Source organism: Pleurodeles waltl, chromosome 12 (genome assembly GCF_031143425.1).
Source record: "Pleurodeles waltl isolate 20211129_DDA chromosome 12, aPleWal1.hap1.20221129, whole genome shotgun sequence".
NCBI classification, from domain to species: Eukaryota; Metazoa; Chordata; class Amphibia; order Caudata; family Salamandridae; genus Pleurodeles; species Pleurodeles waltl.
Window position 1 is genome coordinate 69,973,844 of NC_090451.1, and position 23,080 is coordinate 69,996,923.

Consider the following 23,080-nt stretch of genomic DNA (forward strand, 5'->3'; position numbering starts at 1 on the left):
TCCAGTGATAGTCCTGTAATTCCTTCCAGTACTATCTGGGCCCGTGCTTTCTTCCAGTGTTGGCTGGGCCCGTGCTCCCTTTCAGTACTACCTGGGCCTGTGCTTCCCTCCATTACTGTCTGGCCCATGCATCCTTCCAGTGGTGGCTGGACCTGTGCTTCCTTCCAATGCTGGTTGAGCCTCTGCTTCCTTCCAGTGCAATCTGGGCCTGCAATTCCTTCCAGTGCTGGTGGGACCATGCTTTCCTCCAGTGATAGTCATGTACTTCCTTCCAGTACTGCCTGGGCCTGTGCTTCCTACCAGTATTGGGTGGAACCATGCTTCCTTCCAGTGTTGGCTGGGCCGTGCTTCCTTCCAGTGTTGGCTGGGCCGTGCTTCCTTCCAGTGTTGGCTGGGCCGTGCTTCCTTCCAGTGTTGGCTGGGCCGTGCTTCCTTCCAGTGCTGGCTGGGCCTGTGCTTCCTTCCACTGCTGAGCCTGTGCTTCCTTCCAGTACTGGCTGAGCCTGTGCTTCGTTTCAGTGATTGGCTGGGCCTGTGCTTCGTTTCAGTGATTGGCTGGGCCTGTGCTTCCTTTCAGTGATTGGCTGGGCCTGTGCTTCCTTTCAGTGATTGGCTGGGCCTGTGCTTCCTTCCAGTGCTGGATGGGCGTTTTTTCCTTCCAGCGTTGGCTGGGCCGTGCTTCCTTCCAGTGTTGGCTGGGCCGTGCTTCCTTCCAGTGTTGGCTGGGCCGTGCTTCCTTCCAGTGTTGGCTGGGCTGTGCTTCCTTCCAGTGTTGGTTGGGCTGTGCTTCCTTCCAGTGTTGGCTGGGCTGTGCTTCCTTCCAGTGCTTGCTGGGCAGAGCTTCCTTCCAGTGCTGGCTGGGCCTGTGCTTCCTTCCACTGCTGGGCCTGTGCTTCCTTCCAGTGATTGGCTGGGCCTGTGCTTCCTTCCAGTGATTGGCTGGGCAGAGCTTCCTTCCAGTGCTGGCTGGGCCTGTGCTTCCTTCCAGTGTTGGCTGGGCCGTGCTTCCTTCCAGTTTTTGCTGGGCAGAGCTTCCTTCCAGTGCTGGCTGGGCCTGTGCTTCCTTCCACTGCTGGGCCTGTGCTTCCTTCCAGTGATTGGCTGGGCCTGTGCTTCCATCCACTACTGCCTGGGCAGAGCTTCCTTCCAGTGCTGGCTGGGCCTGTGCTTCCATCCAGTACTGCCTGGGCCTGTGCTTCCTTCCAGTACTGCCTGGGCCTGTGCTAACTTCCAGTACTGCCTGGGCCTGTGCTAACTTCCAGTGTTGGCTGGGCCTGTGCTTCCTTCCAGTGTTGGCTGGGCCTGTGCTTCCTTCCAGTTTTGGCTGGACCAATGCTTCCTTCCAGTGTTTGCTGGGCAGAGCTTCCTTCCAGTACTGCCTGTGCCTGTGCTTCCATCCAGTGCGGGCTGGGCCGTAATTCCTTCCAGTGCTGGCTGGGCAGAGCTTCCATCCAGTGCTGGCTGGGCCTGTGCTTCCATCCAGTACTGCCTGGGCCTGTGCTTCCATCCAGTACTGCCTGGGCCTGTGCTTCCTTCCAGTGTTGGCTGGGCCTGTGCTAACTTCCAGTGTTGGCTGGGCCTGTGCTAACTTCCAGTGCTGGCTGGGCCTGTGCTTCCATCCAGTACTGCCTGGGCCTGTGCTTCCATCCAGTGTTTGCTGGGCAGAGCTTCCTTCCAGTGCTGCCTGGGCCTGTGCTTCCTTCCAGTACTGCCTGGGCCTGTGCTTCCATCCAGTACTGGCTGGGCCGTAATTCCTTCCAGTGCTGGCTGGGCAGAGCTTCCTTCCTCTCACTGCTCCCAGGGCTCTGGTTTTCAAAGAGTTAACTGGATTTCGTTGCCATGACTCGCCTTAGCGCCACTGGATTTTGCCCTCCTTGGTGCCATAAAAGAGCCAAGGACAGTCCAGGCAGATTTCTGTCTTCCACGGAACAGACCACACTGGTCGATAACAGGTGGGGCCCTGGGTATCTCGCTCGGTGCCCTGTGGTGCAGGGTCCAGTGCTTCGCCCCGGAGTCACCTGCGCGCTCAGCAACTCTGGGCAGCTCTCGCCGCTCTGGCACTGGCACCGGGACATCCTGAGAAGCAGGCGGCATCCGGCGGGCACCATGGCTTCCTCTTACCCCATCCTGATGGCCCTGGTGCTCCTCGCCTCCGCAGAGGCGCAGCAGGGTAGGTGACGGCTCACCCGCAGGGGTGGCATGAAGTGGGGCGAGTGTTCGAGAACTTAGCTAAGATCTAGAGCGCCCAGCTGGGAGGCGTCCGCCTTTGGGAGCTATGGGGACATTAGAGGGAGTAGAGCTGGGAGAACCACTGAGGGCATCTCGGCCCGAGAGGGTCCTTCATCCAAAAACGAGCCGAGCTTTGAGTGCCTGACCTCAGCAGCACATGGCATGAGCCAAAGGAGGAAGGAAGGCAGAATGGAGATGAAAAGGAAGGGGGTGGGGGGAGAGAGACGGGTCAAGTAAGATACACCTGGTGAGAAAGAGGCAGGGCAGAGAGAGGGAGATGTGGACAAGAAAGGAGAGGACATCTAGCATTGGGAGTCTTGAGAAATGGAGAAGGGGGAGCCGGGAGAGTGGGGCTGAGTCAGGAGTCTGACTGCAGGCCTATCGGGGGCACCAACCTTTCAAGCCATGCCTGGTCTGCCGGGTAGAAGTGAATTGAAATACGAGGTCTTATAGGTGAGACATTCAGTGGGAGACTGACAAACATTTTGTGCTGGGATAGCATCACAAATGTGATCTTAACCAGCACAAAATGTTTTTTTTCTAATTTACTTTCAGTGCAAAACTTGTTTTGCGCTGGAAAGTGCCCTAAAAGTAACACAAAGCACTACTTTGCATTACTTAGCGCCAAGAGGGACATTACATGGGTGGTATATTGGCGTTCCCATGCAACCACCCATACCTTTTGACGCAAAACCCTATCTACAAACAATAGTAGACAGGGTTTTGCACCAAAAGTTAACGCTTTTTAAAAGCAGGCGTTAAAAGGAGAAATATTTTAATTTCTCCTTCCTTTTCCGACTTTGCATGCGTGTTGCACTGTGCCGCACACATACAGCATGAGAACAGTTTTGAAAGTTGTCTATCATAGTATCTTGTACAGCAGGGGTACTCTTCCAGTACAAAACCTTTGCTAGCCTCACGCACACAAACTTTCACTGGGGCGCAAAGCTGTGTGCGTGGCGCAGGGCAGCTGAAACCAGCACCGGTGCTACGAGACGGGAGGAGAGAGCCTTCTCTCTTGGCACTGTCACGCAACGCAGCATTTTTCGCTGCTTCACTGCGCTGCGTGACTATTAGGTAAATCTGGGCCTCAGTCTTGTATGTGGAGTAATATTCAAGAGTAAGGCATTTTAGCGATTCGAGCTCAGCTGTTATTTTGTCAAATTTTCTTTCGCCAGTGATCAGCCTCGATGGTTGTGATGGGCATAAAGTGGATTCTGGTAATCGAGTCAGTAGAGTGTTTCCATACCCAACACGTGACATGAAACGTGACATGAAAAGTTTTCAAATGTTTTCTTGAAATAAATTAAGGTGGAATCCGGCAGTTTGTGGGTTTTTTTTTTTCTGATGTGCAAGTCAAGATTGCGGTCTCGATCCAGCTTCCAAATGAGAGAGAAAGTTGCCTAAACGGATTCATTTTACAAGTTGATAATCTTGGCTTCTCACATACGCCTTCTGTGTGATCCTGTGCATTAGATGGTAGTTCCATGTACCGCAATGGCCCTATCTTCCAAAATGTGGGTTACCCAGAAATATTGTGAACACAAAGTAGATGTTGCACTATGGGCCAGTATCTCCCAAAAGCTATGTGGACCGCCTTGATACTTTTCCCTACATTTTGCTGGGGATGACGCAAGCCCTCCATGGCCTGCAACGAGTTACCACGCATCTGATGCCTCAGTCGCGTGGAGGGCTGCCGGTGGACCACTATTTCAAGACCTTTGGTCAAACACCAAAGGTGCAACAGTCCTTAAGAGGTTGGATATTGCCTTGTAGGACAGTCAGTCTTTGGTAGGGTCCTCATCTGTGACCTCACTTTACGTTTGTGTTTTGTATCCACGCAGCCAACAGAGCCACTGGTACCACGAGGGTCCTACAGCCGTGGCTGGTGGGCCTGACGGCCGTGGTGGTCTTCCTCTTCATCGTCTTCGTGCTGATGATCGTCAACAGGCTCTGGTGTAAAAAGAAGAGGTAGGTCCTCGGGCATCCATCACCAATCAGCGTGATCGGCTATCGATTGGTAAGGCCTCCCCGGAGGAGGTGACACCTGAGGTGCAGTCCAGGGACTTGATCTCAGATTGGGCTTTTTGTGCCTGGTGCGAGGTGTATGTGCTTGCTGTTTTTATGAGGTGTGTATGTGAGCCTGAGCTGTATGCCATGTATATTTCTCTCCATCAGTGTGTATTTCCAGACTGTGTACATCTGTCTGTGTCAGTGATATATGTGTTCTTGCATCTGTGAGTACCAGTATGTCCTTCTATTTGGTTTGTATTGTGTGTTTTTGGGATGGTTGTGGTGTGTACGCTGCCAGTGTGTGGTTTGTGTGCATGTCACCATGTGTAGTTGTAGTCAGTTTGCGGTGTGCGTGTATTTATTGTAGTTTGAAGTATTTGTGTTGTATGTGAATCTGTTTTTGTGGCACACGTGGCATACATTCATGTGTGAGTGTCTCCAGTGGGTTTGTAGTGCTCTTGTGTACGTGTATTCCGTGTTATTAATTTATATTTGGTTTGTGTTGTGTATGTCTGGGGTTTTCTGGTGTGTACGCTGCCAGTGTGTGGTTTCTGTGCATGTCTTTGTGTGTGTGTGTGTATTCAGTTTGTAGTGTGTTTATTGTACTTTGAAGTGTTTGTGCTGTATGTGAGTCTGTTTTTGTGGCACACGTGTGACATACGTTCATGTGTAAGTGTCTCCAGGTGGTCACAGTCCGCTTGTGTGTCCTGTGTCTATGTGCATAATATATGATTGTATAGAATGTGGTTTGGCTGTGGATGGTGTGTTTGTATCTCTGGTTCGTAGTTTATGTTGTGTGTAGTTCAGTTGCAGTTTTTGTTTGTTCTGTGTTTATGATGAATGTGATTTGTCTGGGCCTTGAAGTGCCTGTCCTGGGGATTTCTAAAATGGTTTAAGTGGGTATTGTCATGCATTGTAATCCCTCTCTGGGCAGTGCAGTTTCATGGCCACACGTATCCAAGCACACCTGGGTGCAGAGGTGGTGAAGGAAATGTGTTTGTGGATCAGGGATGTGGAACCTTTGTGCAAAGTGCACTCACCCTCCTTAGTTTGCATACAACAGGAAATTGTGACGTTTCATCTCCGCCCCTACGCATCCTAGCACTAGTATATTCAAAGCATTCAGATTTTGGTCACTTTGCACATTTGCACAATTCAAAGATACAAATCCACTAATCATGTTTATGTAACAGCAATTGTTTTGTAAAACTACCCTATGAGCAAGTGTATACCGATAGAATTTTTTGCAACCCTAAGAGTAGTCGCGGTTTCCATATTTATATATGAGTAGTTTTGCGTAAGAATAGTTATCTAAGGGATGAAGAGGTTCGCGGATATTTCAAATTGCAACACTTGTCCTTTTTGAAGAGTTTGCAAACGTGTGCATTCAAATTAAAACTAACATTTTTGCATAATTTATTGGACTTAAATTCATTCCCACTAAAACCAGATGTTCTGTGGGTGGGTTTAGTCAATTGCGGATATAATGATTGCTCTACGGTGATGTCGCAGACGTCTCCCGCGTCCTAACACAATTCTCTTTCTTCTTCCTCTCCAGGCATGAAGACCCCATTTCCTCCAGGTAAGATCTCACCTCCCCAGAGCCTTTGTATAAACTTTACATTTTGTGATCGCTTTTTTCACTGATTTCGTCGATGTAGTGGACGGCGGTATCTGTGCCTCGCTACAGCAGGCCTTCTCCGACAAGCGACCCATTCGGGTGGCACCTTGAGTGGTGATAGGGTTTTTAACTAAGGAGGTATCAATGAGATGTAGAGAACTGCTTCCTAATTGTGTATTGTAAATTATGTTAGTATTAAACCAGTTTTTATGGAAGTACAGATTGAGTCCCAATCACTAACTGGAATCAATGCAGTCTTTAATAGAAAAAGTGGCTTTATAAATGTTGGTGAGGGAGACACTCTTGCTGCCTCTCCCAGGCCTTTGCTTGACATGTTCAGAAGCCTTGAGGAAGCCGCACTGGAGTCGAAACAAGGCTTGTTTAGTCTTTACACTCTTAAGAATGCCAAACATGTTGGAAACCGAGCAGAGGCGGTGGTGCTAGTGGGAACGCGTACCTACAGAAACAGGCAGAGAAACAGGGCGCACGATGTAACTTACTTAATGAAAGGTTATTCACAAAATAAATGCATAAATAAATAATATGTTCAAAAAATAAAATAATGTGTTAAACATCTCTCGATAGAAAACAACTATTTGTTAATTGACCTTTCTTGATGAGAAACAAGCAATAGTAGACAGGGTTTTGCACCAAGAGTGATTTGAATTAATTCCTCTAAATATCTGATCAAGCCCCAAGAAACTGTGCAAGTGATGGTTCTTATAAACCAGCATAGTGTGTTCTTAGAAACATAATTGCACAGGAGAAGGGATTGGATGCCATAACCTCACCAAAGCAAAGCCGTTTGGGCCCATATTTATACTTTTGTAGTGCCGCATTTGCGTCATTTCTTGACGCAAAAGCAGTGCAAACTTACAAAATACAATTATATTTTGTAAGTTTGCGTCAAAAAATGACGGTAATGTGGTGCAAAAAAAGTATAAATGTGGGCCCTGATTTGTGGAAAGCTCTAGGCTGGAAATGATTGACAGCTGCTGCACCCGCCCAGCCAGGGACAGCTGCCATGACAGAGGTTCCCCTTGTGCCACCTGAGCTGTAGTCTCTGTATGAGAGGCCTCCGCCATCTAAACTCCTCAGGGTCAGGTACATGTCCTGAAAGGAAGAGAATAAGGAATGAGGGGAAATTGTGTCTTGGGGACAGAAAGAGTCACACAAGGGGCACATGGCTGGAACACAGGCCTGTTGAGCCAGCTTCTAAAGCACATGTCACCTGTGCTGCCAGCAATCACATGATTGGCTGGCATTCCCTTATGGAGTAATATCACATGATTCCACTCGAAATTATCAGTGTGGGCTTCCAGGGCCCACCCTTCAAGACTAAACCCAATATTCTCATCTTTCATAGTCTTGCCAGCGTCTTGGGGGATATTTCGAGTTACAATTGCAAGGCACAGGGCTAGAGGCCAAGGTGAGGTGGTACAAAAACCTTCAGATGCACAGAGGATGGTCAAGGACTGGTGAAAATCGTTCAAGTCTTGCAAACCCTGCTCCTAAGTTCTACAACTTTTCAATAGTTTCAGGACATCCAGCTCATATTTATAACCTGTTCTGTTGGTCCCATCGTATACTGGGCTGGAGAGTGGAAACTAGAGGACCCGCCCCCTTAGACACCCCCTCCCAAAGAAGAACTCGGGTGCCTACTGCTGGCCCCTCCTTCCACCCTAGTGCTCACATTGGCTGTTCATTTCCACTCCCCCCAAATATATTTAATTCACAAGAGGGTGCTTGTCACCATATCAAGTCCACAACATCGACTGTCAGATATATCACGTCCACTGAACTGCAGGTAGTTCAGCAAGAATAAGCTAAAATATTAACATAGCTGTGGGAGGAGGACTAACAGAAAAACGAAAAGCGACCTAAAAGGTTGCAGAGAGAAAGAAAAAATATATGGGAATGGCAAAGAAAAAATTATGTATCGGCAAATGGAGGGAGACAGCACAAAGGAAAGAAAGTGAAATGAAAATCATGAAAAAAGAAACAAAAAAGGAAGCATGAGGGGATGAGGGAGGGAGCAAAAGAACACACAAAAAGAAAAAATGTAAAAGAAGAAAAAAGGAGGAAAGAAAAAGCATGAAGGTTCGAAATGAAAAGGACGGAACAGAAATAAAAGAAAAATGGAAGAAGAGAAAATGGAAAGCAGAAAACTATAATGAAATAAAGAATACCAAAGAAGAAGCGCGAGTTTAAAAATAGGTGATTGAAGGAAAGCAGAGAAAGAAATAATTAAATAATGGCAGGAATACAAAAAGATAAGATGCAAAGATGGAGGAAAGGAGTGACGGGGCGAGATAAAAGTAAAGGACAGAAAAAGGACAGGTGGAATGAGAGAAGCACAAACAGGAGGAGAGAACGTTGGAAAGAAAGAATGAAGCACACATAAAAACAAAAGAAAAATGATAGAAAGCGGAAAGGGAAGAGGCATAAAAAGAGAAAGAAGACGGAATGGATGAATGACAGAATGAAGTCAATGCTGGTAAATTTGTAGTTTTGTGCCAATTTCCTTTAAAATCATGCAATAATAATAATACTTTTCCACATATTTTTGCACATTTCCCCAGGGGTACAGCTGCAATTGCCCTTTATAGGAAGGATTAGGGTGCACACTTTACTCGCACATTAACTGCTATATATGGGTCAAAGTGAGGCGGGGGGGGGGGGGGGTATTTTTTTTTTTCTGTTCTCCCTTGGTTGTAAGGCTTATGATTGGCAACCATGATGCACCGCCTTTGATGTCTCCACACTGAACCCCTGAGATATTTATATGTCACCGGACATGATGTGTGGATCCCTTTGCCGCATAATTGAGCAAACACTGTTTCATAGTTTTGTCTTTAATTGCCATATGAAGGCCCTGGATATTGGTAACCACAGAGAGGAGAGTAACATTCTGAAAAACTGTGACCTCCTCTTGACCTCTCAATGCCCAAAATGTAAGCAGTTCTCTCTGGCCGAGTAAGCCGCTGCCAGGTGCTGCTGGGAGGGCGGCTTCAGGTCTGTGGCTCGGAGGTCGGTGGATCACTGATGGTTTGAGTTCTAAGACCCATATCTTACTTCCCCCAGGCTGGCAGTGAACCCCTACGACAACCCCGCGATGGACCTGGGAGAAGACGGGGAGAGGAAAGAGCTGTCCAGGTGAGATGCTAATGACCGACAGGGAGAGGGAGGAGCTGCCCAGGTGAAAGGTTAATAACCAGAAGGGGAGAGGGAGGAGCTGCCCAGGTGAAAGGTTAATAACCAGAAGGGGAGAGGAAAGAGCTGCCCAGGTGAGAGGTTAATAACCGAAGGGGAGAGGGAGGAGCTGCCCAGGTGAAAGGTTAATAACCGAAGGGGAGAGGGAGGAGCTGCCCAGGTGGAAGGTTAATACCAGAAGGGGAGAGGAAAGAGCTGCCCAGGTGGAAGGTTAATAACCAGAAGGGGAGAGGAAAGAGCTGCCCAGGTGGAAGGTTAATACCAGAAGGGGAGAGGAAAGAGCTGCCCAGGTGAGATGCTAATGACCGACAGGGAGAGGGAGGAGCTGCCCAGGTGAAAGGTTAATAACCAGAAGGGGAGAGGGAGGAGCTGCCCAGGTGAAAGGTTAATAACCAGAAGGGGAGAGGAAAGAGCTGCCCAGGTGGAAGGTTAATAACCAGAAGGGGAGAGGAAAGAGCTGCCCAGGTGAAAGGTTAATAACCAGAAGGGGAGAGGGAGGAGCTGCCCAGGTGAAAGGTTAATAACCAGAAGGGGAGAGGAAAGAGCTGCCCAGGTGAAAGGTTAATAACCAGAAGGGGAGAGGAAAGAGCTGCCCAGGTGAAAGGTTAATAACCAGAAGGGGAGAGGAAAGAGCTGCCCAGGTGAAAGGTTAATAACCAGAAGGGGAGAGGAAAGAGCTGCCCAGGTGAGAGGTTAATAACCAGAAGGGGAGAGGAAAGAGCTGCCCAGGTGAAAGGTTAATAACCAGAAGGGGAGAGGAAAGAGCTCCCAGGTGAGAGGTTAATAACCAGAAGGGGAGAGGAAAGAGCTGCCCAGGTGAAAGGTTAATAACCAGAAGGGGAGAGGAAAGAGCTCCCAGGTGAGAGGTTAATAACCAGAAGGGGAGAGGAAAGAGCTGCCCAGGTGAAAGGTTAATAACCGAAGGGGAGAGGAAAGAGCTGCCCAGGTGAGAGGTTAATAACCAGAAGGGGAGAGGAAAGAGCTGCCCAGGTGAAAGGTTAATAACCAGAAGGGGAGAGGAAAGAGCTGCCCAGGTGAAAGGTTAATAACCGAAGGGGAGAGGAAAGAGCTGCCCAGGTGAAAGGTTAATAACCAGAAGGGGAGAGGAAAGAGCTGCCCAGGTGAAAGGTTAATACCAGAAGGGGAGAGGAAAGAGCTGCCCAGGTGAGAGGTTAATAACCAGAAGGGGAGAGGAAAGAGCTGCCCAGGTGAAAGGTTAATACCAGAAGGGGAGAGGAAAGAGCTGCCCAGGTGAGAGGTTAATAACCAGAAGGGGAGAGGAAAGAGCTGCCCAGGTGAAAGGTTAATACCAGAAGGGGAGAGGAAAGAGCTGCCCAGGTGAAAGGTTAATAACCAGAAGGGGAGAGGAAAGAGCTGCCCAGGTGAAAGGTTAATACCAGAAGGGGAGAGGAAAGAGCTCCCAGGTGAGAGGTTAATAACCAGAAGGGGAGAGGAAAGAGCTGCCCAGGTGAAAGGTTAATAACCGAAGGGGAGAGGAAAGAGCTGCCCAGGTGAGAGGTTAATAACCAGAAGGGGAGAGGAAAGAGCTGCCCAGGTGAAAGGTTAATAACCAGAAGGGGAGAGGAAAGAGCTGCCCAGGTGAAAGGTTAATACCAGAAGGGGAGAGGAAAGAGCTGCCCAGGTGAAAGGTTAATAACCAGAAGGGGAGAGGAAAGAGCTGCCCAGGTGAAAGGTTAATACCAGAAGGGGAGAGGAAAGAGCTGCCCAGGTGAAAGGTTAATACCAGAAGGGGAGAGGAAAGAGCTGCCCAGGTGGAAGGTTAATAACCAGAAGGGGAGAGGAAAGAGCTGCCCAGGTGAAAGGTTAATAACCAGAAGGGGAGAGGAAAGAGCTGCCCAGGTGAGAGGTTAATAACCGAAGGGGAGAGGGAGGAGCTGCCCAGGTGGAAGGTTAATACCAGAAGGGGAGAGGAAAGAGCTGCCCAGGTGGAAGGTTAATAACCAGAAGGGGAGAGGAAAGAGCTGCCCAGGTGGAAGGTTAATACCAGAAGGCGAGAGGAAAGAGCTGCCCAGGTGAGATGCTAATGACCGACAGGGAGAGGGAGGAGCTGCCCAGGTGGAAGGTTAATACAAGAAGGGGAGAGGAAAGAGCTGCCCAGGTGAAAGGTTAATAACCAGAAGGGGAGAGGAAAGAGCTGCCCAGGTGGAAAGTTAATACCAGAAGGGGAGAGGAAAGAGCTGCCCAGGTGAAAGGTTAATACCAGAAGGGGAGAGGAAAGAGCTGCCCAGGTGAAAGGTTAATAACCAGAAGGGGAGAGGAAAGAGCTGCCCAGGTGAAAGGTTAATAACCAGAAGCGGAGAGGAAAGAGCTGCCCAGGTGAAAGGTTAATAACCAGAAGGGGAGAGGAAAGAGCTGCCCAGGTGGAAGGTTAATACCAGAAGGGGAGAGGAAAGAGCTGCCCAGGTGAAAGGTTAATAACCAGAAGGGGAGAGGAAAGAGCTGCCCAGGTGAAAGGTTAATACCAGAAGGGGAGAGGAAAGAGCTGCCCAGGTGAAAGGTTAATACCAGAAGGGGAGAGGAAAGAGCTGCCCAGGTGAAAGGTTAATACCAGAAGGGGAGAGGAAAGAGCTGCCCAGGTGGAAGGTTAATAACCAGAAGGGGAGAGGAAAGAGCTGCCCAGGTGAAAGGTTAATAACCAGAAGGGGAGAGGAAAGAGCTGCCCAGGTGAGAGGTTAATAACCGAAGGGGAGAGGGAGGAGCTGCCCAGGTGGAAGGTTAATACCAGAAGGGGAGAGGAAAGAGCTGCCCAGGTGGAAGGTTAATAACCAGAAGGGGAGAGGAAAGAGCTGCCCAGGTGGAAGGTTAATACCAGAAGGGGAGAGGAAAGAGCTGCCCAGGTGAGATGCTAATGACCGACAGGGAGAGGGAGGAGCTGCCCAGGTGGAAGGTTAATACAAGAAGGGGAGAGGAAAGAGCTGCCCAGGTGAAAGGTTAATAACCAGAAGGGGAGAGGAAAGAGCTGCCCAGGTGGAAAGTTAATACCAGAAGGGGAGAGGAAAGAGCTGCCCAGGTGAAAGGTTAATACCAGAAGGGGAGAGGAAAGAGCTGCCCAGGTGAAAGGTTAATAACCAGAAGGGGAGAGGAAAGAGCTGCCCAGGTGAAAGGTTAATAACCAGAAGGGGAGAGGAAAGAGCTGCCCAGGTGAAAGGTTAATAACCAGAAGGGGAGAGGAAAGAGCTGCCCAGGTGGAAGGTTAATACCAGAAGGGGAGAGGAAAGAGCTGCCCAGGTGAAAGGTTAATAACCAGAAGGGGAGAGGAAAGAGCTGCCCAGGTGGAAGGTTAATACCAGAAGGGGAGAGGAAAGAGCTGCCCAGGTGGAAGGTTAATACCAGAAGGGGAGAGGAAAGAGCTGCCCAGGTGAAAGGTTAATAACCGAAGGGGAGAGGAAAGAGCTGCCCAGGTGAAAGGTTAATACCAGAAGGGGAGAGGAAAGAGCTGCCCAGGTGAGATGCTAATGACCGACAGGGAGAGGGAGGAGCTGCCCAGGTGGAAGGTTAATACAAGAAGGGGAGAGGAAAGAGCTGCCCAGGTGAAAGGTTAATAACCAGAAGGGGAGAGGAAAGAGCTGCCCAGGTGGAAAGTTAATACCAGAAGGGGAGAGGAAAGAGCTGCCCAGGTGAAAGGTTAATACCAGAAGGGGAGAGGAAAGAGCTGCCCAGGTGAAAGGTTAATAACCAGAAGGGGAGAGGAAAGAGCTGCCCAGGTGAAAGGTTAATAACCAGAAGGGGAGAGGAAAGAGCTGCCCAGGTGGAAGGTTAATACCAGAAGGGGAGAGGAAAGAGCTGCCCAGGTGAAAGGTTAATAACCAGAAGGGGAGAGGAAAGAGCTGCCCAGGTGAAAGGTTAATAACCAGAAGGGGAGAGGAAAGAGCTGCCCAGGTGAAAGGTTAATAACCAGAAGGGGAGAGGAAAGAGCTGCCCAGGTGGAAGGTTAATACCAGAAGGGGAGAGGAAAGAGCTGCCCAGGTGAAAGGTTAATAACCAGAAGGGGAGAGGAAAGAGCTGCCCAGGTGGAAGGTTAATACCAGAAGGGGAGAGGAAAGAGCTGCCCAGGTGGAAGGTTAATACCAGAAGGGGAGAGGAAAGAGCTGCCCAGGTGGAAGGTTAATACCAGAAGGGGAGAGGAAAGAGCTGCCCAGGTGAAAGGTTAATAACCGAAGGGGAGAGGAAAGAGCTGTCCAGGTGAGAGGTTGTGGGAGAAGGGTAAACAAAAGAGTTGTCCAGGTGAAAGAGTAATCACCAAAGTGGAAAGAAAAGAGCTGCAACAGGTGGGAGGGAAAGCCCCAAAGACGACAGGAAGGAGCCGCACAGGTGAAAGGTTAATCATGGATGGAGGAAGAAAAGAGCTCTCCAGGTGAGAGATTAATTACTGAGGGTGAAAGAAAAGTGCTGAGGGGTTAGTAACTGAAAAGGAATGGATATATATATATATATATATATATAGTAATTCCAAAAAGTATTCACCACACTCCACAAAGTCCAAAAATAGCGCCTTTATTTGAAGTTTAACAGCCACCAACGTGTTTCTACTCATATAGAGTCTTGCTGACAGAGAGTGAGTCCCTCTTTCTTTTCCCTTACATGCAATCACTCCACACTGCTGACATTGACGCTTTCTGGATGTTGTAGTGTTAAACTGAATATGTGCAGAGTAAAACAAACATAAATTCATAATCCACTAATGATGGCAAAATGTAATTTATATATAGTTTATATATTCCACTACATGCAAGTGTCATTAATATGGAGGATTTTCTTGAGTAATTACAGCTAAGTGCTAGTCAATCATTCTCACAAGAATTTATATAATTTAAAATGAACCCTCACATTTTGAGCTCAGTGCTCACAATCCATGATTTATCATATACATCTATAATAATCACCTCATCACATTTTCCATTCTTCTTTCTTTTCCTAGTGCAATTCACTACTGGAGTTCATATATATATAGAATACTTTTTACTATTGATATTTGGATAATAATGACCAAATCTGGATTGCAATCCTTTAAATTCAGTTTTCACTTTTCTTAAAAGAATGTTCAACTTCCTAGCTATTGAAACTCATATATTTGACCTTCGAAATAACATCTAACATATATTGCTTGGTATACCTCCTCAATTGTGTCCAAACTAAAGACTTCTTCAATTTTAAAACTGGAGAAAAAAATCCACATCCATGTTTAGTCCATAAGGTGTCTTTGTGTGCAATCAGATGACAGATTTACTTTCCAGTTGTCGCAATTTGAGAGTCCTATCACCCCCATGTTCATCTTTCTTTATTTGTGGCAGACAAAAAAACAGATACTTTTCCACCCTCTCGTGTTGTGTCATATAGTGTCTTGTGACAGTCAGTATGTGGTTTACTTGATTGAATGTGGCTTACAGTACATAGGCAGCGCTATCTGTCCTTTAAAGAAAAGATTACTCGAACATGTAAGAGCGATACAACATAAAGATCAGAGTTCTGCTGTTGCAAGACACTATGGGGGTCATTACGACCCTGGCGGATTTCCTCCGCCAGGGCCGCGGGACGCGGTGGCACCGCCGACAGGCCGGCGGTGCCCCGCGGGGCATTCTGACCGCGGCGGCTTAGCCGCGGTCAGTAAAGGGAAACCGGCGGTCTCCCGCCGGTTTCCCGCTGCCCCCAGGAATCCTCCAAGCCGGCGCAGCTTGCTGCGCCGGCTTGGGGATTCCGACTCCCCCTCCCGCCATCCAGTTCCTGGCGGTTCTCCCGCCGGGAACCGGATGGCGGGAGGGGGAGTCGCGGGGCCCCTGGGGGCCCCTGCAGTGCCCATGCCAATGGCATGGGCACTGCAGGGGCCCCCGTAAGAGGGCCCCTACAAGTATTTCACTGTCTGCTTGGCAGACAGTGAAATACGCGACGGGTGCAAATGCACCCGTCGCACCTTCCCACTCCGCCGGCTCGATTACGAGCCGGCATCCTCGTGGGAAGGTCGTTTTCCCCTGGGCTGGCGGGCGGCCTTTTGGCGGCCGCCCGCCAGCCCAGGGGAAAACTTGAAATACCCGCCGCGGTCTTTTGACCGCGGCGTGGTATTTTGGAGGGCGGAATTCTGGCGGGCGGCCTCCGCCGCCCGCCAGAATCAGAATCAGGCCCTATATGACACAACACATGAGAGGTTGGAAAATATCTTTTTTTTTTGTCTGGCACAAATAAATAAAGATGAACATGGGGGTGATAGGACTCTCAAATTGCGACAACTGGAAAGTAAATATATCATCCCATCCCAACAAATTTTCCTCACATTTCAGCGATGCAAACTTCTGGAATCTGAGGGGAGCCACAAACTTCCTTCCACCCACCATTCCCCCAAGTCTCCCGATAAAGATGGTACCTCACTTGTGTGGGTAGGCCTAGTGCCCTCAACAGGAAATGCCCCAAAACACAACATGGACACATCACATTTTTCCCATGAAAACTGATGCATTTTTTTTTTTTTTTGCAAAGTTGCCAGATGTGGACTTTGGGCTCTTGTTTAGCTGGCACACAGGGAAACCTACCAAACCTATACATTTTTTTAAAACTAGGCACCTAGGGGAATCCAGAATGGGGTGACTTGTGGGGCTCTTGCCGGAGTTTGTTTCCCAGACTCCTTTGCAAACCTCAACATTTGGCTAAAAAAACTTTTCCCGCACATTTTGGCGATGGAAAGTTCTGGAATCTTACTGGAGCCACAAACTTCCTCCCACCCAGCGTTGCCCCAAGTCTCCCAATAAAGATGGTACCTCACTTGTGTTGGTAGGCCCAGTGCCCGCGACAGGGAAGATCCAAAACGTATTGTGGCGATAATGATAACTAAGGTGAGTGTACTAATTAGTCCTGGGACCGAAAACCACTTAGGGAAACCTATCAAACTCCGACATTTATGAAAAGTAGACATCAAGTGGAGTCCAGGGAGGTATCGCTTGTGAGAATTCCTCAATGTTTTTTCCCCCAGAATGCCCTGCAGAGGTAAAATGTTGGATAAAAGCACCATTTGTCCTTGCATTTCTGCGACGTAAACTACAGGAATACTTAGGGATCCACAAACTGCTTCCCACTCAGCATTCCCCAACTTGTCCTGATAAAAACGTTACCCTACTGGTGTGCCTGGGCTTAGTGCCCGTGACAGGAATGGATCACACAACGGTCAGTGGTGGTCCTTACATGAGGGCTACCGTTGACCCCGGGGTGATCCGTTCCTGACGCAGGCACCAGGCAGAGGCACACAAGTGGGGTAAGCCTTTTTATCAGGACAAGTGAGGAAACGCTGGGTGGTAGGAATTTTGTAGATCCCTGCATATTCTTGTAGTTGGTGTGACAGAAATGCAAGGAAATATATAGATTTTATTCAATGTTTCACCTTTGCAGGGTATTCTGCATAAGAAAGAAGCTTTGGGAAATCCACACAAGCCACACCTCTTTGGACTCCCCCGGGCAACTAGTTTTCAGAAATGTCTGGGTTTGGTAGGTTTCACTATATGGCCACTAAAGTCATGACCAAAAATGCAGGTGCCCGCCTTGCAAAAACAGGTTGTTTTGTGTTAGGTAATTTTGATGTCTGCACAACGCTATTTGGGCCCTTCCCTGTCGTGGCCCTGTGCAAAGATGGGGGTTGCCCAAACTGTGCGAGTCGTCCAGTAGGACTGCAAGGTGGGTTTCTGCGCTAACCCCATTTTGAGCGTAAGGCCCAAAGATTTCTTCAACTCTGCCAGCGAAGTGGGAGTCCACTGGAGTGCCCTAGAATGGGGCCCTAGAGTGCCTCCACACACCCTCAGAAATTCTTCAGCACACACAATTTGCTGAAGAAAGTCAACATCCAAAAAAAGATGGACACAGTCAATTGGCAAAAAGTTGGCTGTATCTACTTCACATCCAGCGTCACCAGTAAAATTAGGAATTTGGGGCTGAACTGAATTGGGGAGCTGCTAAGAGAGAGCACTCTGTGCTTGCCGCCGCACGCACCAGCTCTCTGGGTTGGGCTAACACACTGCTGTCCCCCTGCACAGACGTTGCTTGTGAAGAAACAGCACGACGGTCCTCATCGTCTCCCTCAGAATCACAGGAAGAGGAGTTTTCGGATGGGACCCCTCAGCCTGAAAAATCACTCAGAGTCTGCGCCATTGTCCTATGCCTCAGATGCTGTCTCAGTCTCTGATTCTGCCTCAGAGGTGTCCTCCATAACCCAAGTTAGGGATTGAGCAGCAGTCATCCAACGAGACACTATCCCTGCTACTGGCTAAACTGTCCCTTTAAACCACTAGCCTACATAGAAGGCAGATATAGTCACAAAATTGCTGGTGTGTGTGATGTGTGCAACAGTAAATGTCAGTCACCTTACCTTCGCTTCTTCTCTTCATCAGCAGGTTCTTTAAAGACACTGAAAAAAAACAAAAAAGACACACTATTACTTCACCTTACCAAATACCCATCATCACAGCTTGTGGAGCCCAGTGCGACAAGCTTTTTTGGTGCTCCCACTCCCACTCCCATGACCTCTTCCTCAGATTCCCTCACTACCACCCAGAAAAAGTGCCCTTCATCTCTCCATAGTCCCCCTCGCACGTACATTTTATTTGTTTTAAAGCGCAAGTAACGACTGGCTTTACTAATCCACTCAGCTATTCACTAAAATACAGATTTGTAAACCTGCTGTGCTTCTTTATGGCATCAAAAGTCCGATCTCTTTCTCTAGCAGGAACATGATCACAAGAGTTATCTTGACATTTTTATTGCTGCCTAAAAGCTAGGGTCGAAATGCGTTGGTTGGAGTATGTGCGTTGCTTTGAGAATTAATAAAATTGGTGAGGAAAGAAATCCCTGGAGTGTAGCGTTATTCTGGTGATGAGTACATGTTACAGAGGTATGTCACTGGCAAAGAAGTGAGCTGTGAGAGCGATCACTTTTATATGTCTGTGTGGTTTCCATAGGGGCCGATCGCAGCTCCCAGGCATGCATTGACAAAAGTGATCTTGCTATATATATATATATATATATATATATATATATATATATATATATATATATATATATATATATATATATATATATATAATAAAATAATCTTCAACAGTTGGAATGATAACCATCTGTCTGCTGCACCAATCCCATTGGTTAAATCCCGACCATTTGAACAAAGTCGTATACAACAATGCCAAATTAAATTGCATCAAATTTATTTCTTGTAATGGTTTCACAAAGTCCTGCAGTTAGATGTCAGCGTGTTTCAGTAGAACGCCTTCTACTGGACAAAAAAGTGTATATATATATATATATATATATATATATATATATATATATATATATATACACATATGTATATAAAATATACATGAGAGAGATTTATTTCCCTCTAGAGAGCCTCTCTCTCTCTTTCTTTATAAATATCTTTTTTTTATTTTTATAGATGTGTGGTTACCCTGGGGGAGGGGGGAATCGTGGCCCCCAGGGTAAACACACATCTTAAAAAAAAAAAAAAAAAAGAAATGCCCCCACAGGGGGTCAGCCCTGCTCACAGGTGACCCCCCCTGTCAATTTAGTTAAAAAAAATATATATATATTTGTAACTACTCGGGGTACTATCGTGCCCCCCCAGGGATAAACCAACTTATTTATTTTTTTCTAAATGCCCCCATGGGTTGGGTCGTCAGCCCATTTTCACGAGGGCCCGACCCCCCCCCCCCTCTCCCCCCACAAGAGTAAAGCACTGCTGTCTAGTGGGATTTCCTGGCTGTGGATCGTAGCACGGCCACGATCCACGGCCAGGTAACCCTTTCAGGAAGACCTTGTTTTAAAAAAGGGGAGAGTCTCCTCTTTCAAACGAGGCCTCTCTGAAAGCTGTGGAGGCATTTTTAGGCCTGTTTTCCCCACCGGAGTAGAAAGCAGCCTTACCTGCAGCTTGCTGCTCTGGTAGGGAAAACAACTGTGACTTCAGCGTGCCACGGGCGGGAGGGCGGAGGGAGACACAGAAGCTCTTCTGTGTCCCCGAAGGGGATTCAAATTTTTTTTTTTAAACAAATCCTCCAGTGCAAATCACCAGAGAATTGTTATAACCGCTCCCTGGTGTCGGCCAGTGGTAATGGCCCGCACCAAGGAGTGTCCGTGTGTCAGCCAATGGCCGACACATCCTCCAATAGGGTTAATGGACTTGTGGTCGCACAGTTATTTCACAGTAGTATTTCCAAACCTTCTAATGGACAGAGACTGTAATTTAAAAAGGAGTATTTGGGACCCAGGGATGGAGGTCTGTTGTCCCTTGCAGGACTTCATCTGCCATATAAGTTTGCTGAGTGGCCACATGAAACAAGATGGCCGCGCCCCATACTTTCAGCGCCGTCAGTGAAGCTGGTGCGCATGTGCCTCCTCTGGAGGCACAACGATCTCGGCATGAATGGCGAGGCTCTCTAATATGTTGAGTGGCGGTTGGGCCAGAAAGGCAAAGGTAGTGTGACCTCCATCCCCCGAAGAGATAGCAGCCCACCCGCCAAACCCTATATCAGACCCTTAGCCTTTCATCTGTCTGTGGTCAATAAAATGCTTGCTATTCAGTTGGGTAACAACATGCACTTTTAAGTGACATGGGCAATCCTGTTTGTGGTGTGTGCTGTATAAATGAACAATATTGATGTCATCAAAACACCATCATCTGATACATCTTCTTCCTCCATACCAGTCTCAATGAAGATAAGCACAAAAAAACCACTGAGAAGGTCAAGTGGCAAAAAGAAGAAAACGCAGAGGAAGGAGAAAAAATCACCTCCATGTAAAGTGAATTTCATCTGTTCAAAGCCTCCACTGAACTACGGGATTCTGGGTTGAAATGGAAGCTGACATCTGACAGTGACCTCTGACCCTCATGGAGGAGGGTCAAATTATTGTTCTGAAAATTCTGTGTTGTTGTCTGCGGCACCAACTGCTGGTGTGGTTGTGCCTTATTTTCTATATGTTTGTTTCAGCCTTGTGTAACCAATATTAGATCTTACGGGGATCATTGGAAGACTGACTACCTCGGTGTGTCCTCTCAGGCCCAGTCTGTCTCCCGCAATGTGTCTCATCGGTAGCAGGCTGACCATTCCAATGCATTATCCAAGGGCCAGACTGACCACCTCTGTTCTTTCTCTCAAAGCAACAATAGAGACCACATCAATGCTTCATCTCGGGGCCAAACTAGTCACATTTGTATGGTCTCTAGGGGGCAAACTAACCACCCCAATGTTTCACCAAGGGGAGGCTGACCACTTCCATGTGTCCTCTCAGAGCCAGACTGACCGCTTTAATAATTAATGGACAGGCAGCTTGATTACTTTAATATTTCATCCCACTGGCTGAATGACCGCCTCAAATTTTCATCTCAAGGCCAGACCAACAACCTCAGTCCTTCAGCTTAGGGTCAGATTGACCACCTCAAAGTTTCATCTCAAGACCAGACTTATGACCTCAATCCTTAAACTCAGGGTCATATTGACCACCTCAAAGTTTCAACTAAACTCCAGACTGACGACCTCAATCCTCAAATCAGGGTCAGATTAACAATCTCAAAGTTTCACCCCTGCAGCTGTGCTGGCATGATGTCCTCAGTGACCTGGAGCCATCTTGGAACCTTTTCATGTGGTTTGCCAAGAGTGGATGAGGTGGGGTTGGCCAAGAAAGACATGTAAAGAGAGAGTTAGTAAAATGAGGAGGACATAGGTGTTGTCCCTGGACCAAGGGCTCCTCTGTGGATGCTAAGGTTGGAAAAAGTAGTCGTAGACATCTCCAAGCTTCTAGTCTAATATTGAGGAGGTGATAATTAGAACTCAGAGTTAGATCCTTGTGGGTATGGTCAAATGGGGAGATTCCCCAGAAGTCCTTGCCCCTAAAGGTAGAGTGTGGCTTGGACAGTCAGCCACCTTTCAGGTGAGATTAGCCAACCATGCACTACTTTTAGCCTCTAATATCCTCAATTATTCCAACTTGAGGTTGCTGCAAGTGAATTATGGCAACTAAGGAAAGGAGTCTAGGGGACGCGCCTTGAAGTCATATAGTTTGGAATGCTGCACTATACCCGATCCCACATTCTATCATTCAATATAGTAAAGAGCCCATCCATATTATAGTCTTGCACCACTCTTCAAATGCAGCAGTTTAAGCCTGGTAAAACCATAAGTAGAGAAACCTGAGGTCTAAGTGCAGCATTGTGACGAGCTTTTTTTTTATAATTCATTTAGTCACGAATAACCTCCCTAATCATATAAATCAAGACTTTTTATTGTATGTCAAATCTCAAAATGTTTCACTTCATTTTGCTATTCTGGTAATTTTCCAAATAATCGTGAGTGATGTTGCTGTCCAATGCGTGACAACGAATAAAATCACCCTGGAATGAATGGCTCAGTTTGTTTCCTCCTGATTCGGGGGTCATGTGTTTTCACATTCTGCTTTATTCATGCTACCAGAATGTAAAGCTTCATTGTGGGCTTTGTGATCGCTGCTTATCAAGGAAGGGCAGGGAATTATTTTGGGATTTCTTGTGTCATTGGGGAGCATTTTAAAACAATTCCTATATTCACAGTGCCAGGGTCAGTCATCTACTCTACTAATGTGCCAATCAGTGCGTGTCTCACTGAAAGAAGGAGGACCTTTGTATGCATTCTCAAGTGCAGGCCTGGCCCCAATAAAGACCTCCATTGTACACCCGGTCTCTTATCAGTCTTCCATCAGAGAACATTATTTGCAGTGTGATTTTCCTGCTTGTTGTCCTCACAGCAGATTAATGGAGACCTCAGAAGTGGGGGTAGGGGGGTTGTTACAGGTGTTTTGAACCTGCTGCACCACAGCCTGCAGTAAAACGTCAGCATATGGAACACATGTGTTCCCTTGTAAGTAGCAAAACAAATAAATGAATCCAATTGTCAACATTGTGAACACCAAATGTAAGATTTTATATTGTTTCCACTCACCCAAAACCATTCCATCCATCCATCCATCCATCCATCCACCCACCCACCCACCCACCCACCCACCTACCTTGTTTGTGCCTGTACCTCTGAACGTACAGTGTGTTTTTATGCATACCTGTCCGGATATCTGTGCATCTGTGTTTTCTGTGCACGGAGACACCACTGTGTGTTTGTTTGCATGTGCATGCCTGTGTGACTGCTGGTCACTCTGGTAGTCCGAGTCAATGTTGCTCTGTCGACATGGGTGCTGCCTGCATCCTGTAAGCAGTCATTATATATATTTAAGTTTCCACTCCAAAAAATGAACAAATAAGATCTCATTATGAAATGAGAATGACGAGAAACACGGACACGGTGACAGCAGACACAGGGCTCCAAGACCAACTACCAAACCAAGAATTCATTTTGGGTGTGGCCCCCCCAACCACTTTAGCTGCACCCCAACCCATCCCACCAAGGCCTGGTGTTTCTCCCTGGGAAGTCATGACTGTGGTCACGTAAGACACAACGCCTGGAGTCCCTGCCCTGGGATCATTTATTTTAAATGTATTTTCACTACACGCGCTCTTCTTTGTTTCTGCTACAATACGTTTTGATGCTAGAGTTATGAAATCGGTGCATGTAGGCAGGGCTCCATGACTTTTACAAATCTGTTATCAAGTGACTGGCTCTGAGAGTTCATGCACGAGCCAAGCCATGAAAATATTTGCATGTATATCGTTTAACAAACATAATGTGAAAATATGCAACTTTACAGATTGTTAAGTCAATTATAAGAAGGTAATGTACACTCACTGGACTCAAGTATTTAAAAGGGCTGTCATATTTGATGATATAGTAAAAGGAGAAGCCGGCACTGACTTCAGGTTATGCAGTTTCACATTTTGAAATTCAGCCACCAGATGTATATCTCTGCCACCCTCTCTCCTGTTTTGCATCGAAGGCCACTGTTTTGGATTTTATACTTGCACCACATCATGAGCAAGCCGATTCAAAGCACCACAGCCGCCATGAGCGCGGAGGAGAGACACAAAATGAAAAAGAA

General features: G+C 47.5%; 1 protein-coding gene across 1 annotated transcript; it reads left to right on the top strand.

Moving 5' to 3' along the window:
• Positions 1-1,863: 1,863 nt before the first annotated feature.
• SMIM24 (small integral membrane protein 24) lies at positions 1,864-21,462 on the top strand. Its single transcript, XM_069217329.1, has 5 exons — positions 1,864-2,170; positions 4,074-4,200; positions 5,801-5,824; positions 8,948-9,019; positions 19,770-21,462. The coding sequence occupies exons 1-5, from the start codon at positions 2,107-2,109 to the stop codon at positions 19,861-19,863; spliced, it is 381 nt and encodes a 126-aa protein (XP_069073430.1). The 5' UTR covers positions 1,864-2,106; the 3' UTR covers positions 19,864-21,462.
• Positions 21,463-23,080: the final 1,618 nt, after the last annotated feature.